Consider the following 19,539-nt stretch of genomic DNA (forward strand, 5'->3'; position numbering starts at 1 on the left):
GGCTGCATAAAGGCATTCTTGTGGGGCTGGTTATCTACTGGGGGCCCAGACCAGAGCGTCCCAGGGGATCTGCCCACGGAGTACCATGTGCTGGTGTGGGGGGCGGGTGGCGTGTGGGGCGGCCCCGCTCTGTCACCCGCTGACCCCTGAGAGGTGTTTTACAAAGAGGGTTCCTCTAGGTGCAGGGACCTGGGTCCTCAGAGGAGCTGAAATTGAGAAGTTCGGAGACCTGTGCTCTCTGGCTGGCTGTTACATCTGAGGAGCCATGGAGAGTTTGGGGCGAGGTCCCTGCTCTGAAAAGTAGCAGGTTTTCACCCAGTTCCCGATTTAGAAGGTCTGGGTCTGTGACCTGGTGGGGGTCCCTGGTCTCCCATCACTTACTCCTTCACTCCCATCTCTGCAGCTCTGCCCGCAGCACCTACCCCTCCTTCTGGGTTCATTGCAGTTCACCCCACTACTGGGCTGGGGGAGCTTCAGTCTCTCCGCTTGACTCTTCACCCCTAAGAAGGAATACTGATGCCTCCAGGTCCCTGATTGAGCCCCCCAGGAGGGAGTGTGCTCAAGGCCTGTCATCCCCCAAGCCTCGGGCCCCAGGGCAGCCGGTTGCGGTGGCATTCCCACCGCTGGAATCCGCTCCGCCTTGCTCCGGTTCTCCTGCAGCTGCCCTGGCATCAGAGCCCGGGGGGCCCCTTCTGGCCTACCCCGATCTCTGCCCCCACCCCTGCCCCCCACCCCTGCTTTCCTGCCCCCACTCTGGCTCATCAAGCTCTTTTTTCTTTCAAAGTCTTCCCAAATGCTCAGTCCTGTCATCTTGGCTTGAGATAGTCCCTTCTCCTCCCTGCTTGCCCCACCCCACCCCAGCAGGGAGCAGAGTACCCTGCCCAGAGATGACCATGGGGCTGTCTCTGTGGCCGTCCCTCTGTTGGGGACATCCCACTGGTGTGGGGATGAAGGAGAAGGGAGCTAGCGCCATGGCTCCCCGTGGCTGGCCTCCGGGACCTTCTGTCCCCTTCTGCTTGTCAAGCTGGGGCTGTCTGATTTCAGGATGTGGCAGCGACGTGGGTCTCCTTCTAAAGTGCAGAGAGAAACATCTGTCCTTGGTGTGGTGGGTGGGCCTGGCCTGGGTGTCAGGGCCTGGTTTTGAGTGCCAGGGTGGTTTAGTGGCTAAGTTGTGTCTACCTCTCGTGACCGCATGGACTGTAGCCTTGTCAGGCTCCTCTGTCCGTGGGATTCTCCAGGCAAGAATACTGGAGTGGGTTGCCATTTCCTCCTCCAGGGGATCTTCCTGACCCAGGGATTGAACTCGAGTCTTCCACATTGCAGGCGGAGTCTTTACTGACTGATGAGTTGTCCAAAAGCCTCAGTTTCCTGTCCCAGGAAACAGACTTCCCTCCATCCCCAGGGGCAAGACTGGGGCCGGGGTGGTGGGCGGGAGGTAGAAACTGCTGGTCTGGGGAGTGAAGGCTTCCTCCCTGGCCTCAGTTTTGCTTCTGTCTGGAAACACCTCTCAGTCGGAATTTCTGACCCCCTGGCCTCTGTCTCTGTGCAGGCGCGTGACAACAAGGACATGTCTCGGGAGCTGCAGGACGTGGACCTCGCCGAGGTGAAGCCTTTGGTGGAGAAAGGGGAGGTAAGTGGACAAGCCCTGGATACGCCCCTCCCATCCCCACTTACATATGGACATACATGTGTGCACAGTAGGAACACGCATCCATGCACACGTGTGCACACATATGCACACACACACACGTCCACTGCTTCGTGGTTTCCACAGGTCACCTTGTCCAGTACAAAAGGCCAGGAGGTTCTAGTTCAGGCCCCAGCTTGGCTGGCAAGGGCTAAGGCGCCTTGCCCACCTCTGGCCTTTCTGCCCTCACTAATCTCATTTGTAACAAGAGGGGCACTGGACCAGAGTTCCTTTAAGCACCTCTACCTCTGACATCCTGCAGCTCTAAAGCTGCCCCTGAAGCCCGTTGCCCAGCGGCTCTGCCCCAGCTTAGTGGCTAAGGGACCAGACTGCCTAGGTTCAGGCCCTGGCTGCCGCACTGCTGCTCCGTGACCACTGGTGAATCCTTCAACCTCGTCATGCTCCAGGTCCCCAGCTTTAGAAACCAGCGGCCCTAGGACTAGTGTCGTGGCACTGGGCTGAGGATGGAGTGGGCTAACTCGCGTGGAGTGGTTACAGCCTCGTCCGCCTGGAAGGGGGCCAGCTATGCTTGTGTTCTTGTGTTGCTACAATTATCACCCTCTTTTTTGGCCAAAACTTTCAAGTCAACAAGACCTCCTTGTTGGAAGCAGACTCCCCTGCCGTATAGCCTAGCCTGGCATGATCTGTCCTGGACTGGCTGTGGATGGATGTGAAAAACCTTTTCGTTTGCACGGTTGACACTGTATTTTACAACCATGTTCACATCCCGGTTCTCACTGAGTTTTGTGGCTGCCTATGCTGAGACACCTTTTGTAAAATGTAAAGCTTGGGTTCAAAAGTGGGGTTACTTTGAGGTCAACTAAATGCTTTCCAAAGTAATAATTAACATATATGAGCCTCGCCCTGCATGCTGGTTTCTGGACTAATCATACTTCATAGGTTATTTCCTGCTAAATTAAAGGATAGGGCTGTGGCTGATTAGACACTAGGTTCTGTGATTGTTCCCATTTTACAGAAGAGGAAGCTGAGTTTCCGGGAGGTTAATTTGTCCTTCTCTGTTGGTCACATGGTTACAAAGCGTGGGGCGTGGAGCCAAACTCAGGCCAGCTACCACTGGTAAATGGACTTATTCATTTAATTCCTTTATGACTGCACATGGCTGCTCTGTCTTCGGTCCACTATTTCGCAGACTTTCCTTTTTTTAGCTTTTTATTTTGTATTAGGGTATAGCTGATTAACAGTGTTATGATAGTTTCAGGCCAACAGTGGAGGAACTCAGTCACACATTTCCATGTATCCATTCGCCCCCAAACTCCCCTCCAGTCCAGGCTGCCACATGACACTGAGCAGAGTTGCATGTATCATACGGGCCTTGTCGGTTATCCATTTTAAATACAGCAGTGTGTGCAGGTCATGGACTTTCCTTAATGAAGGGGAGACACATCTTTCTATTTTCCATTATATAGTAATGGAAACTCATCTTGATGGGAAGAGAATTTCCCAAGGTTTTTTGGATAGGATTAGAAGCCAGACCAGAGGAAGCTGCAGAATCCTTGATATCATTCCCACGCGAGGGGGTCTGAAGATGTCTTCTGTAAAGGATGAGTTGGAAGGTGTCTTAGGCTTTGAGGACCCATGGTCTCTGTTGTAACTACTCAGTTTTACAGTTACAGCCTGGAAGCCGCCCTAGACAGTATGGAAGCCAATGGGCTTACTGTGTTCTAATAAAACTTTATTTACAAAAAGAAGGTGGAGGAAGGTAGAGGCCCAGGGGTGGCCAACTCCAATACTTTTCACTATGTATGCTTCAAATCCATTTCCTCTTCTGTCTGCATCTTTGACACAGTCTTGGGAAAAAAGAAAAACACAAAGAAACAGGAAAACTCCCAGGTGATGCAAATACATATTAGCATCTTTAAAAAATAATTTTGTTTATTTATTTGATTGATTTTTGGCTCTGCTGGTTCATTGTTGCTACCTGGGCTTTCTTCTGGTTGCGGTGCGGGCTTCTCACTGCAGTGGCTTGTCTCGTTGCAGAGCGGGGGCTCTCGGGCACACAGTTTCAGTAGCTGTGGCTCCCGGGCCCTAAACCACGGGCTCAGTAGTTGGGGTGACGGGCTTAGCAGCTTTGAGGCATGTGGGGCCCTCCAGGACCAGGGATCTAACCTGCATGGGCAGGTGGATTCTTTACCACTGAGCCATCAGGGGAGACCCAGATTAACATATTCTTATCCCTCCCCTTTTGAAAGACCACATGCAATAGTATACCACATTTGCCTTGTTTATTTAATCACCTATGTTGAAGACCTTTCCAACACCAGTCCATAGGGCTCTTGCTTCTGTCTTTTCAGCGTCGCAGTCCTCCACCACATTTGTTTGACCAGGGGCCTGTATGTGGACCCCTGGGGCCATGTTACTGTTCCCAGCAGAGCTGCAGGTATTCATAGACTCTTTGGATCCTGCATGTTCGTCATTTCATACACGTGTAGGTCTTAGATAAATTCCCCAAGTGGCATCGCTGAGTCCAAGGGCACGTGCATGTTTACACACGGCATTTATACGGTTTTAGGCAGCCTAGTGCTACCCTTGGAAAATTTTATTTCTGAAATAAATATCTAGGAAGTTATTAACTCCAAGTTACATGTCAGTCTGTCTCTAAGTAGATACTGGCCTTTTCTTTCCAGGTTTAAATGGAAGTAAGCCCTTCATTTCCTTAGACTGACTCAGCAAAGTGTTTTTAATTAGGTTTGCTGTTGGGAAGTTCTTCCTGATGTCCATCCTCAATCTGAATGACCTCTGCACTCATGTTAATATTGTGAAGGTTAGGGTTGTACGAAGCAGCTTTTCTACTCTCTCCTGTCAATACACACGCGCACGCACACACACACACACACACACACACACACACACACACACACACACACACAAAGTATGTTGGCCGCCATTTGCTTCCACTTGAATTTATCATACTCCCTTCTATTCTTAACCCTGGCCCCAGGAGATTTGAAGCTATTGATATATATATATATATTTTTTTAATTGGGAGAAAATTGCTTTACAATGTTGTGTTGGCTTTTGCCATACAACAATGCAAATCAGCCATAATCATACACATATCATCTCCTTCTTGAGTCTCATGCCCACTCCCTATCCCGCCCCTTACTTTAATCTCCTTCAGCAGTTGGGTGTTACAATTTTAACTCCCAACCCCTGGCTGTTCCAACAGATCCCCTTCCCCTTTCCAGCACCTCTTTTTTCTTCTGCTCTGCTGAGCTGTCTTCTTTCATGGTGGGTGGTGGTGGATCCAGCTGGGCTCAGCTTTTGAACTCCATCCTGAGCTGGGAGGAAAGGGTGCCAGTGTTGGCTGAGGATGGTTCCAGCCCCAACTTCGACCTGTACTTTCACTGCTATCTGGGGGATGAGAGCCCTTTTCCCATCTTCCTGGGCCAGGCCTGCCACTAACTCTGGTGAAAGGTGGAATTTGAGCTGGACAGTCAGGATTGTTGGATGGTGGGGAATGCTCTGCTCTCCTCTCATGAGAGATAGATTTTAATCCAGATGGTGGGCTGCCATGGAAGAAATGTAAGGACAGTGACATGATCAAGTTCGAGCTTTAAAAGTGTAGCACATGGGTGGAGACCGAGACCAGTTTATAGGCAGTTGTGGTTAGCTTAGACCTTCAGATCTTTTTCACCAAGGCGCTAGTCAAAGAGGAATCCATCAGCTGTGTCTGCTTTTTAGTTGGACTGCTATTCTTTGAGATACACAGTATCCCTGGAAAGAAATAGGCTCCACAGAGGACCTAGGGTTGGGATGATAGACTCAGGGCATGGGGAGGTCTGTGTGTTCGGACATTACTTCTCTGCCCTGGGAAAGTGATGAAACTGACCAACTCTCTTGTCTCTCCACAGACCATCACCGGCCTCCTGCAGGAGTTTGATGTTCAGGCAAGTAGAAGATGTGGCTTCCCTTCCCCCTCACCTCATCTGTTTTCTCCTTTCCCCTTTCTTCCATGGGTTAGATCCGTGTTCAGATGTTAGGGCAAAGGGGAGAGATGGAAGCCGATTTCCTGCACTCAGTTCCTTCTCCCCAGAGAGAAGTGGGTTTGAGTTCTGACCAAGGAAGCAAGAGCCAATTAGCCTCTGTGAAAGCCGGACAGAGATCCACCAGCCCCTTTGACCCTGCAGAGAAGGGCAGAGCTGGGAGGCATGTGCAGAGGAAATGGCGAGACATTGGGTGGGCTTGGACCCTGTGATGCGAGGGGATGGGGGAAGCATGATGTTCTTGGCTCCACGTGGGAAAGTGAAACCAGCTTCTCTGTGGTCTTCGGCTCCCTCTTTGCTCCGGGTTGGCATGGAGCAAGATGGGGGTGGTGCCTCTGGAGGTTCGTCCAGGAACAAGCTTTCATGAGAGGGGGTTGACCTCTTTTGGCTGAGGGGTAGGTCAGAACCTCAGGGACTGTGAGTCTTGGACTCCTTATTCCAAAGCTGCGTGGGCCCCCACACTGTACCAGGCCCTGGGGGCAGGGCCAGAAGCCTGATCACATCCAGGTCACGTGGGCTTTCTGGAGAAGACAGGGCCTCATACAGGCCGGGCACAGGCTGGCACGCTCCCCTGGCCCTCTGCTTGCATATCACATGGGTACCCTGGCTTCTTGCCCATCCTGAGTCCTGTGGCTCTATCATACCGTTCACCTCCTTCCCCACAAAGAGCTTACTGGTCCTCCTGAATCTCGTATTTCAGTGATTGGCCTGCCATCCATCAGAGGCTATGAATCTTGGCGTTGTCTTTGGAAGGGGAGAGAGGGAGTGGGGTTGGAAGCACTGGCTGGTGTGAAGTCAGGGAGGTGAATGCAAAGAGCACAGGCGAGGTGCGTGGGCCTTAGTGTGTTTACAGGTCATCCTGGCTATTCTTGCAGCCCACCCTGACCTCGGGCCCCAGGAACCCCTGGGGTACCGGAGGTGTTGGTTTCTGTTCAGCCATTTGTCCTCTGAGGCCAGCACATCCCACTGTGTTATATTGCCTGTTCAAAACACACCGATTGCACTATCATCATGCACCAGGCCCTGGACACCCAGGCAGACGTGTGGCCCTGGATCTCCGCAGGCACACCCCACTGAACCCCAATAGCATTAGGCAGCCGGGGTCACTGTCTTCATTCTTAAAGTTTAGGAAGCTGAGGCTCAGAGGTTAGGTGTGCCTGGCCCGTGGTTGCACAGCCAGCACTGTGCTCTTTGCAATTTGACCGTGAAACCTGTTTTCGCAGCCCCCGGGTAGCGTCTGTGTCAGGGCCGTGAGCAGGAGGCCTGAGCAATGGTTAGCAGCCACCATGTGCCATTTACTTCAGAGGGGCACCGGCTTGGCTTGAAGGTGGCTCTGTGAGCTGGCAGGGAAGCTCCCTGCATGAGGGAGGTCCTTCCAGCCTGGGGCCCTCGAGCCTCTCTCGCTGTCAATGGGTGTCTGGGGCAGGCCACAGGGACAGCTTGGGCCGGGACAGGTCATTTCCACCCTAGGAGTTTGTGGTTAAGAGCAGCTGAGTCTGGAGATACACTCGCATCCTTCAGGAGCACCTCCCTGACTCATCAGCCTGGTTTACAGCATCGCTGCTGTCCCAGCCTCTCGGTACCTCTGCAGTGGATGTGCCCAGACCAGGGCTGGCATCTCCCCATTTTATGAATGAAGAAACTAAGCTACCCAGATAGTGAGACTTGCCACAGTCAGGTTGCAACTGAGACATCGTGGCATCCTGAACAAAAGCATCTTTCCCTCCACCCTTTCTGAGTCAGGTCAACCGGGTTTAATTCTAGCTGACCTTTTCAAGGTATGTGCCCTTGAGCAAATTACTCAGAACTTCTGAGCCTGTTACCCGCCGTCTGTAACACAGCTGTAAGAATGGATGCTTTTGAGTCCTAACTGTGTGCCAAGCACTGTTCTAAGCACCCTGCCCTTATTTAATCAAATACGTTCACTTACTCTTCATAAGAGCCCTGGTGGGGGCAGGGGGGTTCTGCTATCGTCTTATTACAGATGAGCAGTGCCTCCAAGTCACACAGCCAGGGCCCCCCCTCCCCCCGGATTTCATGTTCCCCTCTCTCCTGGATGTAACTCAGACTCAAGGGCTGTTCAGGGCTGTGTTTACTGCTCAGGAAGCAGAGGCCATGCTCTCTGCAAGAATGCAGGTTACAGGCATGGATGGATGTGTGGAGGTGACCGTTAGACTCCGGGGTCTGGGGACCTCCTGAGCCACCAGCTCCCTCCAGCACAGGTACCTGGGGAATGGGAGGAAATGTGATAGACTTCCAGGCACACTTTCTCCTCTGGGGTCATTGCGGGTGGGAACATCAGCAGGGTGGTCTTGGCTGAATCTGCAGCCCCTCTAGAGCTGGAAGCTGGGCCACCTGGTGGGCTCAGCCCACCTTTTGTGCAGAGGAACCTAGAGAAGGCCATGGGATGAGTGGGGCTGCTCCCTAGGGTCTGAGACTTGAGCCAGGAGTGGAGGCTGTGAGTAACTCAGGCCCTGGGACAAAGGCTAGTCACGCACCCGCACCATCACCCACTGTGTCTGGTTCTTTTGTCCCACTGTGATGCAGACTATCAGCTCCCTGCCCTTCTAGGCCATCAAAGGGTGGGGGGCCTGAACCCCTCACTTCACTGGCTGCTTTAGCACCCAGTACACAGCCCTTGGTCCTCAAGGAGCGCATGGTCTCATGGGACATGGCCTCCGGTCATGCTCTTTATAGCACTGGTTTAAGAGGAGAATCGAGGCTGGTCAGTTGCCTGAGGTCCCCCTGCAGTGAGAGGAAGGCACCAGACCCCAGGCCTTCTCTCTCCCAGCTTTGAGAGCCTCCTGTTCTGCATCGCCTGATGCCGCTGGCTTAGCGATGCTTCCTGTGAGCCAGGCCCTCTACTAAGGGCTCCCCAGCCAGTATCTCACTTAACACCTCAACAATAGCATAAGCAGAAGTGCCATTATCCCCATCGCTCAGATGGGGAAACTGAGGCTGGAGGGTGGGACTGGGCATCACTCCCAAATCTGTCTAAGCAGAGAGGGAGCTTGTGCTCTTACTGTGTGGTCCACAGGCCGAGGTCTCTGTCTGCCCCACCCTCAGGTCAGAGCTCCGTCCACTGGTCTCTGTGTCGGGACACTGGGCACATGGGGGCACCAGGGACAGTGGAAGGTAGATAGACTGTCCCCAGGCACCCCGGGTTTAGCTCATCCAGACCCTCCTTCTACAGCTGGAGAAACTGAAGGACAGAGAGAGGGGCATCGCTTGTGCAATGCTGTGCGGTGGGGGAGCTAACAGGGATGACATCCGATCCTCATCTGGCCATTTCCCACCATCGTGAAAATAGGGTCCCAGGGTGGAAAGGCTGGAAAGATGCAACAGCTACGGCAGCCGTGGCCCTGGCTGTCTGGTGGGCTCCGAGGGCCGTGGGGCTGGGGCGGCAGTCCCAGAATCTAGCTGATCATTCAGGGCTGGGCTGGGCTGGGCGGGGCCCTGGGCAGGGAGATGAATCTACTTTTTCTGTCACTGAAATGGCAGCTCTTGTCCCTGTCCCCGCCTTCTGCAGGAAGCAGCCATCAGGTCTGTGGTTTTGTCTTCCTGCAGCCCTGTGATGTCCGTCTCCCCCAGGGTCAAGGCCACAGAGTCACCAGACTCGGCGTATTCGAGAGCCAGGCTTGCCTTTTCCTGGGTGCCTGGCCCAGAGCAGGTGCATCACCTCCCTCAGGCCTCAGTTTCCCCATCTGCCACATGGGGACCTAGACTCCAGCTTGTGTAGAGGGAACCTGGTGTGATGTTTCCCAGTCAGTGCTGGCCCAATAACACACCCGGTTTTTCCAACTGTTTCTTTGTGTTGAAATACATATGTAACGTAGGGGTTCTCCGATGGCTTAGCTGCAAAGACTCCTCCTATAATACAGGAGATGTGTGGTTGGGACGATCCCCTGGAGGAGGAAATGGCAACCCACTCCAGTATTCTTGGGCTTCCCTGGTGCCTTAGCTGGTAAAGAATCTGCCTGCAATGCAGGAGACCTGGATTTGATCCCTGGATTGGGAAGATCCCCTGGAGAAGGGAAAGGCTACCCACTCCAGTATTCTGGCCTGGAGAATTCCATGGACTGTATAGTCCTTGGGGTCACAAAGAGTCAGACACAACTTAGTGACTTTCACTTTCTTTCCCTCTCCATTATGCTTTCGCTCAAGATATTGAATATAGTTCCCTATACGGTATATGGTAGGACCTTGCTGTTTATCCATTATATACACAATCGTATACATCTACTCACCCCAAACTCCCATTCCATCCCTCACCCCACCTCCTACCCCTTGGCAACCCCCAGAACTCTTCCCATTTTTTTTTCTTAAATATTTATTTGTTTAAGATGTAATAGACGTTGGTTCGATCCCTGGGTAGGGAAGATCCCCTGGAGGAGGAAATGGCAACCCACCCAGTATTCGCGCCTGAAAAATCCCATGGACTTTGGCTATGCTGGGTCTTAGTTGCAGCACGCAAACTCCTAGTTGTGACATGGGGTCTAGTTCCCTGACTCAGGTATCAAACTCAGGCCCCCTGTATTGGGAGGGTGGAGTATGGAGTCTTAGCCCCTGAACCACCAGGGAAGTCCCCAGAACTCTTTCCATCTTGCAAAACTGTAACTCTGTCCCCGTGAAATACTAATTCCCCATCCCCCTCCCTGCATCTTCTGACAGCCAGCATTCTGCTTCCTGTTTCTAGGAGTTCAGCTACTCTCAGTACCCCATGTAAGTGGCATCACGCAGGGTTTGTCCTTTGTGGTGAGCTTGTTTCACTTAATGTAACGTCCATTCTGTAGCCAGTGCCAGCACACCATCGCTTTCTAAGCCTGAGTCCTACTGCTCTGTTTTATGTCTAGGCTGCATCTTGCTTATCCTTTTATCCACCGGTGGACATTTGGGTTGCTTCCTCCATCCTTTGCGTGTCGTGATTAGTGTTGCTGTGAACACAGGTGTCCAGCATCCGTTCATGACTCTGCTTTCAGTCCTTTTGCGTACGTACCCAAAAGTGAAATTATTGGGTCCTCTGGTTATTGTTTTAGTTGTTCATTCGCTAAGTGGTGTCTGACTCATTGCGACCCCATGGACTGCAGCACACCAGGCTTCCCTGTCCTTCACTATCTCCTGGAGTTTGCTCAAACTCAGCTCCATTGAGTCAATGATGCCATCCAACCGTCTTATCCTCTGTCAACACCTTCCCCTCCTGCCCTCAGTCTTTTCCCAGCATCGGGGTCTTTTGCAGTGAGTTGGCTCTTCGCATCAGATGGTCAAAATATTGGAGCTTCAGCTTCAGCATCAGTCTTTCCAATGAATATTTAGGGTTGATTTCCTTTAGGAGGGACCGGTTTGACCTCTTTGTGGGCCATAGATTTCTAAAATTTTGGTCATGGAGGAACCTCAAAGACGTAGTTTACCTGTTCCCTGTGAAGATAATTTGTCACTTTTGTGTCACGCGAGACCGTTTGCAGAGCTCTGCCACTTGCTCCCGTCCCTGGCACAGGTGGGAGGCAGAGCGGAGAACAAGGGTAGATGCCTACCCGTCTGCACCCACCCGTGGGCACCCACCCATCTGCACCCACCCGTCCGCACCAGTGGACCTGAGGGTGGCTAGGCAGGGTCGGGGTGGGGTTCTACATCCTCTGGACATCAGCAGAGTGAGGACCTGAAGACCGCAGAGGATGAAAGCCTGGGCAAGGGGCCGGGGAGGCAGGGTGAGGGTCACCAGCCTGGGCCGAGCCCTCCCACTGGATCCCAGAGCTCTCCTGGGAGCTGGAGGCATTTTTCCAACTGTGCTTGCCTTTGTCCCTTTCACAAACGCCTGCTTTGTGCCTGGCATCATGTTCAGCACTGGGGATACAGGGGCGAGTGTGACAGGCAGTGACCCCATTTCCAGGGAAGTCAGTTCTAAAGGAGTATATTGCTCAGCACCGCCCTGAGTGAGCTGCCCGTTTGGCGTTCCTGCTGCTCACAACGAACCCCGTCTGCTTCTGACAGATGGACAGCCTGAGTGCACAGAGGTTCAGTCACTTGCCTGAGGTCATGGGGCAGGGGGATTGGGGATAAAGCTGAGACTGCAGCCACTCCTCCTGAGTCCTTAGAAGCCGAGGTGGGGTGGAGTGGGGCACCCACAATATCTGAGCTAAACCCAAGTACCAAGTGATGCTTTGTCAAGGTTGCTTCCGAAAAGATCTTTGGATAAAACTGTATTCATTTGGATTTGGCTCCTGCATCCGGTTGACTCACGATGTTTATGAAGGTTTCCCGCAGATTTCCAGCAGTCTCTAAAACCGTGGGTGTGAGTCACTTCTGAAGGGCATCCTTCAGAAGATGCATCGTACTGTAAAGGCTGATGTTCTCTGGGTCCTGACGGGTTACAGCTCACAGCGCCAGGAGCAGAGACTGACAGCAGCTTGCTCAAGGGTAGCTAATGGGCGTCCGAGCCCAGGGACTCGCCTGCACACCCTGACCTCAGGTTCACACGGGGGCTCCTGCCTGCGGTGGGCTTCAGCTTCTCTGATGAACTAGGCCAGACCCAGGCTTTCCCAGGCTCTTTTGTTGGAATCTTTTGGGACTTGCACCCTCATGCCTGCCTGACAGATGAGGAAACCGAGGCTTTCCCATGGCCAAGAGCTGTAAAGGGGCCCCATTGAACCCAACTGCCCCAGATCGACTCTGTCAACCAGGACATGTACTGCAGGACTAACCCCTAGAATGGCCAATCTACGTTTCATGGACTAGGTGTCAGTACACCTTTGCAATTTTTTATCAGAAAAGACCTGTCCAGGTAGCTAATCCAAACAGTGCTCCTGTGGGTTTATGTTTAAACCCTGGACGGGGTCCTGATGTAAGGACTGGACCATCGACGTGCCTTAACAGCAGTCCACTTTTACGTGTTCATTTAGTTGGTCCTTAAGGCTCATGGAATGCAGTCCCTTCTGGGCAGATCTTGGGGGCTGAGTTAAAGGAGGCTGCTCTTCTTCACTGTGAGTGTCCCAAAGCAGCCAGTGTTATTTTTCAAGAATATTTGGTTCTTCAGCATTTTAACTAAATGGGGGCAGACTCGTTTCCTTTCCCAAAGTGGTCAAGAACTTTGTGTGTATGTGTGTGCGCAAATCAAAATACATACAGTTAGCCCAGAGGTCCTCAGTGAGAAATAGCCTCAGGGCTGCTGTCTCAGGAGACGGCTTAGCCTCCAGAGCAGATGGCATCTGGGCCTTATCTCATCCTGGCTGATGTCACCTCAAATGGGCAGTTTGTTCTGTCCAGGGTGCTGTTTTAGGGCAGGTCGATGGGTGCCCAGCCAGGCATGTGATGTTCTGCCGGCAGTTCTTGAGATTTGATGCCCTCAGAGCATGGAGCTGGGTGGGCTGCTGGCCTGGGGTGCTGGGGCTGCAGGAAGGAAGTGGTTTGATCTGGCTTGGCAGAGAAGGTTCTGGCATCAGCCTAAGCAGTAGTGTTTGCAAATTTGATGAGTAGGGAAAGTGGAAGTATTTTGAGTTCTGGTTTATTTTCTTTGGCTAGAATTCTAGAATCTGGGACTATCAGAGCTGGCAGATTCTTAATGATCTAGACCTGCCCCTTCTGCTGCAGGTGGGGAGGCTTTGTGGAAAGCCCCTGATGGGGGGTATTGGTGTGTCCGCCCATTGTCTCAGGGCTTTCTTGCTAAGGTGAGAAGTGACCTTTCCTTTGCAGGTAAGAGACCAGTGTTGGAGATGTTAAGAAACTGGTCAGAGAGTACTACTGCGATAGTCTTAAAGGTGGTCCCTCTGTCTATTCGGGTGCTGTAAGAGCTGACGTCTCGAGCACTAGCTGTATGTCACACACTGTGCTGACCTCTTTTCCTGCATCATCTCACTTAACCCTCAAAACAGTCCTTTACAAGAGGTATTGTTGGCATCCTCATTGAAAGGACAGGGTCAGAGAGGGTGTAAGGGATTTGCCTAGGGTCACACAATGATAAGCTAGATGGCAAAGCCTGACTCAGTCCTTCGAGCTGGTGGGGGCAGGCAGATCTCAGCTCACTGCTTGTAGCTCCCCACGCCCAGGGGCTGGGTCACTTCCTTTGGCCCCTCTTGGTGGATTTGCTCTTTCTAATTCCTTCCACCTGGATCTTTAGTTATTTGGATGGTTTGATTTGATGTGGTTTCCATGGGAATCTGTGTTTGTGTGCTCACCAGGGATCTCCGGGCAATGAGCTGATGTTACCCGCAGGGCCTGGGGGTGGAGGGGATGGAGGAGGCTGGGCAGGAGGGGTGGGGGCTGGAGGGTCTCCTGGGGTCTCGCTTCTACTCTGGAGCTCCCAGTCTGGTGGAGCTGGGCCTGCGGAGGGGTGGGGGGTGTCTGATTCCCGCCTGTAGGGACGTTGACTTCCGCCCCCCCATCTCTTGGAAGCAGATCAACTCACAGGGAAAATGGAAACGGTGACCTTTTATGAATGTCTTTCTTTGCACACAATTGCTTCTTGTTTTCCTGCCCCCTGACTGAAGGTGGGCAGAACTCAGAGGCTTGGAAATCCTCAACCCACCATTTCCCGTCCCTGCCTGCCCCTAGCCTCACTTCCGAGGAAGCCGCTGAGACCGAGCATGACAGATGGCGGTGGCACGCATCTGGGTCAGCGCCAAGTGAGGCTTAACCTCTCTGCCCTCCTCCCAGGTTTCCTGGGAACACTGTCCTGGTGGAGGGGTGGGGAACGCCTCGCCTGCCAGCAGCCCCGTGGTGGGGCTCCGATCGGCTCGCCAGGTCTGTCCAGCCCAGGCCATCAGACTGACCTCGTGTACACGCCCATCTCCTGGTCCTGAGGAATAAATAGGTGTCCTGGACAGGGCGGGTGCGGGTCAGCTCTGCCTCTGGTAGCCCTGTGTCTTCAGCCCATCGCCTGACCTCCCAGGGGCTCCATCTTCTCATCTGTAACAATGGGGGCAGAAGCACGGTCCCCAAGGGGTCATGACAGTCTCACTGTCACTGCTTCAGACTCAGCACGCACGCCTCCTGTTTTTTTTTTTTTTTAAAGATGCATTAGGATCTTTTTTTTTCTTTTAGTGACTACATAAGCTATTTTTAAAATTAATTTATGTTTCTAACTTCTGAATATTGGGGAGAATAGGAGAGCAACAGAGCAGTAAATCAATTCTTAAAAATCTGCTGTGATGCTGTTAACTGAAGACAGGTTCGGCACCCTGGGTTCGGCTGCTTGCCATTCCAAAGCCAATCATCGAGAGACAAGGGTTGGTTGAAAAGGAAAGGTTACTTTATTCAGGAGTCCAGCAATCTGGAGAGAAGGCACACTCATGTCCAAGAACCAACTCCAAGGATTCTGTTTGACTATGTTTTTGAAAAGAGATGTGTTAGAATCTTTTTTGCTTTACGTATCATCTGGCTGGATGGCATCACCAACTCGATGGACATGAGTTTGAGCACATTCCAGGAGTTGGTGATGGACAGGGAAGCCTGGCGTGCTGCAGTCCATGGGGTCGCAAAGAGTCAGACATGACTGAGTGGCTGAACTGAACTGATCCTACGTTTTTGGTTGCGCTAGGGCTTCCTTGCTGCACGCAGGCTCTCTCCAGTTGAGGCAGGCAGGGGCTGCTCCTCCTTGTAGGCTTCTGTAGTTTCGGCACACGGGCTTCTCTGCCCTCTGGCACATGAGATCCTCTGGGACTAGGGGTCAAACGCTCGTCCCTTGCTTTGGCAGGCAGATTCTTATCCACTGGACCATGAGGGAAGTCCCTTCCTGTGCTCCATGGATGGCCCTTCTTCCCCGCTTCCTCTTTCTGTAATCCAAGAGAGGCTGTCCTCCTTGGAGACTCCAGCTGAATTCCCAGGCCGTCGCCCTTTCACCCACTGCAGATCATTTCCTGACTGTGACTTCTTGACTGCTTCTCGATGTGATGACAACATTGAAGAAAGCTGAGAAATGGAGGGGGCATGACCTCTGTGAGATCTCCTTCTCTTCTAGATGTCCCAGTGGGCCAGAGATCAAGACTTAGAAGCCCAGGGGTCTGTTCAGAATCTTCAGTCAACGACCTGCAGCTGTGTACCTTTGGGTGCTAGGCTTCAGCCCCTGGGACTGGCTTTTGTCCTCTGTGAAATGGCTGTCCTAGGAGCACAGGGTCCAGACCTGGCTTTTTAGAGCTTTCCCAGAAGTGGATGGTGTCCTTCTGTGCAAATACGATTGCGTTCCTTCCTCAGTGCACCCCTCCCCTGTCAGTCTTCATAACTCACGTGCTCCTTACCCAGTGGGCAGGGCGAGATCAGTGGCTCAGGCAGCCCCACCCGTCCCCACTGTGCGCCCAGGCAGGGGACCAGGAAGATGAGGGGAGGGTACCTTATTTCACAAAAAGATGGTGGTGGGGCCAGCCCAGGCATTTTCTCCTGAGCCTCTGTTCTCATGATCTGGCTTTCTTGCCTCAACAAGCCTAGACTTAATGCTGCATCTTATGAGCCCCAAACCAGCTTTCTTTGCCTGTTGTTCCCAAGGGTGCCCTCCATCCGCAGGCCATGCCTTGACCGAGGCTTGCTAGACTGAGGGGAGGGGTAGCTTAGCGCACCAGCTGACTTAAAGCCTGGAAAAGTGTGTCATCCTCTTTGAGTCCAGCACGCTCAGTGTCTCCCCAGGGCCTGCTGAGCAGGCGGATTATGGAGGGAGGTGGCTGCAGCAGATCTCAGAGCTCTCCTAGATCATCCAGCCAGTTGATTTAAACCCTGGGAGCTGGTCTTTGTAGCTTGACAGTAATTGTCTCTGGGGAGGCAACTGGAACAGCCAGCCTGCAGGGAGACGTTGCAATGTGCAGTGCCTACCACGCTTTTAGTCTCAGGAGCATCTCCATAAGCAGATGGGTTTGTTATTGACTTCAGTTTATGGCCGAGGGAAGGAATTCTCAGAGAAGTCTGGTAACTTGGCCAGGGTCACAGGGTGAGTGTAGCATTGGCATTAATGTCATCCAGCACACAGTGCCCTAAACAGGGTAAGGTTTGATATTTGTGCTGACCGAGAGGACTAGTACAGCAGACTACAAATGTCACCCGTCTCAGACTTCTTCCAGCTTCCTGCTCTGTCATCCTGAGCATGGTGCTTTTGTCCTTAAGCTCATAAGATGGCTGCTGAATCCCCAAGCATCACATCCGTGTTCCAAGTAGTAGGCAGGCAGACGGGTGAAAGGAAAAACTCAGAAGGCCAAGTCTGACTCTTTAAAAAAAGTTTCTCCTCAAAGCCCCAGAAACTTCTGCTGACATCTCGTTAGCCAGAACTGAATCTTCTGTCCACCCTTGGCTACGGTTCAGTTCAGTTTAGTTGCTCAGCCATGCCCAGCTCTTTGGGACCCCATCGACTGCAGCACGTCAGGCTTCCCTGTCCTTCACTATCTCTTGGAGTTTGCTCAAACTCATGTCCATTGAGTCAGTGATTCCGTCTCACCATCTTATCCTCTGTCACCCTCTTCTCCTCCTGCCCTTTCCAAGCATCAGTCTTTCCCAGCATCAGGGTCTTTTCCAGTGAGTCAACTGTTTGTGTCAGGTGGTCAAAGTATTGGAGCTTCAGGTTCAGCATCAGTCCTTCCAATGAATACTCAGGGTTGATTTCCTTTAGAATTGACTGGATTGACCTCCTTTGCGTAAATCTCTAAGCACCTCCTCCAGGCCAGACCCTGTGCAGGGCAGAGTCACCCTTTCTCCGTGGAAACCTGCAGGCCATTTGGGGAGGTGGCTAAGAAGCAGATTTGTGCCACTGGAGAAGCTGCGACAAGGAAGAGGACGTTAACTCCTCTGCCCTGAGTCCTGTCCGGGACAGCCCCCTCTCACCTGGCGCTGTTTCCTTGTCTAAGGTTATCTCCTCTGCTGAGGAACCCAGGGTGGGTGGCTCCCTCCTGTCTTATAGATGGATCTCCAGGGTCTCAGAGGGCTTGGGAAAAGGCCGAGCTTGGGTTTGAACCCTGATGCCCCAAGCCAGTGGGGACACTGCCCGGCCTGGCCTATTTTTAGAGGGCACCATGTGGGTCAGCTGAAGAGACAATGGAGAATGCGGCCCCCACAATGAACCATTGTTCCCACGGTGGCTTTAGAGCCAGGGCTGGGCCTGGCAGATGACCTGTGGCCCCCAGTGGGGGCCGGACCATACTGCATCCTCTGTGGATTTTTCCAGCTCTTGTAATGCAAGCACTCAGAGGAAGAGAGGGCTGGGGAATTGAGGGACTCGTTTTTTGGGGGGCATAAGGCTGGGACCCCTGTGCTGAGGGCGGGCCTGGGCACTAGGAGGGAGCCTGATACACCCAGTATCATCCCCTGTAAAGCACTCACCCTCCCTAGGAGGCTCTATTATTATTCCTATTTCATAGAAGCAGGGTAAAGCCCAGGAGATGCTTCAGGCATCTTCAAAGAGGAAGCCTTGTGAGACCTTGCATCACTCAGCCAGGGATGGATGGAGAAGGGAGAGAGTTTTTGCTAAAAGCACAGATAATGAGCTTTTCCGCTCTCAAGGTGGAACCTGAGAATTTGGGTGTATTTCTTTATTTTTGAGTCAAGGTCTTCAGATTGGCGACCACTGACCACAAGGGATGGGAGGGGTGGGTTTCTGTGGTCACCCCTCATCCATCTCTGCTTCTGCGAGTGATTTCTGTGACGAGAGAGCTCTGCCACTCAAAGCCCAGGACCAAATGAGAAGCTTCTGCAAACCGCAATGGCATGCTCTGGGTGTCTGTAGTCAGTAATTACAGCCACACCATGGCTTTGGGTCCCACGTGACAGGCCGGTCTGTCTGTTCTCTCCCCAGGAGCAGGACATCGAGACTTTGCATGGCTCCATTCACGTCACGCTGTGTGGGACCCCCAAGGGGAACCGGCCCGTCATCCTGACCTACCACGACATTGGGATGAACCGTAAGTTCCGAGGAGTTCTGGGTGAGCCAGCTCCTGCCAGGGCTGGGGGACACGGTCAGCTAGGAAGGGTGGATGTGGGGGCGTCCAGCTCTTTCTCTTTTGCTGGGACTTCCTGGAGCTATTCTGGGAAGAACTCTCACTACGGGTAGTGCTAGTGACAAAGAACCCACCTGCCAATGCAGGAGACCTCATGAGATGCAGGTTCCGTCCGTGGGTTGGGAAGATTCCCTGGAGCAGGAAGTAGCAACCCTGTCCAGTATTCTTGCCTGGAGAATCCCATGGACAGAGGAGCCTAAGGACTATAGTCCATGGGGTCGCAAAGAGTTGGACACGACTGAAGCAACTTAGCATGCAGGGGACTTCCTAGAGATGTTCTGGGAAGAATTCTTGCTACAGACTGGACAAGCCTGGAGTGTGCTGCCCAGGGGCCTGGAGAGGCTGGGAACCCTCTGCGTCAGTCTGTGTGACAGGGACTGCTTTTAACGAAAGCAAGCTGTAGATTTTAATATTTTCACAGGATTGTGTAACCACCAACACCGTTTTAGAGCAGTTTTGAAAAGTGAAGTGAAAGTGTTAGTTGCTCAGTCACGTCTGACTCTTTGTGACCCCCTAGACTATACCGTCTGTCCATGGAATTCTTCAAGTGAGAATATTGGAGTGGGTAGCTATTCTTTGCTCCAGGGGATCTTCCTGACTCAGGGACTGAACCTGGGACTCCTGCATTGCAAGCAAGTTCTTTACTGTCTGAGCCCCCAGGGAAGCCTGTCCTTTTATCTGTCACCCTCCCAATCTCCCATACCCTCCAACCCCTGGCCACCACTAGTCTACTTTCTATCTCTAAGATCTGCTTATTTTGGACATTTTTTAATCAGTGGAATCACACAAAATGTGGTCTTCCTGTCTGGCTTTTTTTTCGTAATTTGTCCACATTGTACCATGTATTAGTACTGTTCTCTGAATGAGACCACGAGGTGTGGACCTGTCA

At 52.5% G+C, this 19,539-nt stretch overlaps 1 protein-coding gene across 5 annotated transcripts in view; it reads left to right on the top strand.

Annotated features, from left to right (window-relative positions):
* NDRG1 (N-myc downstream regulated 1) overlaps positions 1-19,539 on the top strand; it is a 61,278-nt gene that overhangs the window by 17,079 nt on the left and 24,660 nt on the right. For all 5 annotated transcript variants that reach the window (XM_042254072.1, XM_042254075.1, XM_042254073.1 and 2 more), the window contains 3 exons: positions 1,550-1,630; positions 5,560-5,595; positions 18,449-18,554. In XM_042254072.1, coding sequence (XP_042110006.1) covers positions 1,550-1,630; positions 5,560-5,595; positions 18,449-18,554 — 223 coding nt within the window. The remainder of the gene's footprint in view (positions 1-1,549; positions 1,631-5,559; positions 5,596-18,448; positions 18,555-19,539) is intronic.

Source organism: Ovis aries, chromosome 9 (genome assembly GCF_016772045.2).
Source record: "Ovis aries strain OAR_USU_Benz2616 breed Rambouillet chromosome 9, ARS-UI_Ramb_v3.0, whole genome shotgun sequence".
Taxonomy (NCBI): domain Eukaryota; kingdom Metazoa; phylum Chordata; class Mammalia; order Artiodactyla; family Bovidae; genus Ovis; species Ovis aries.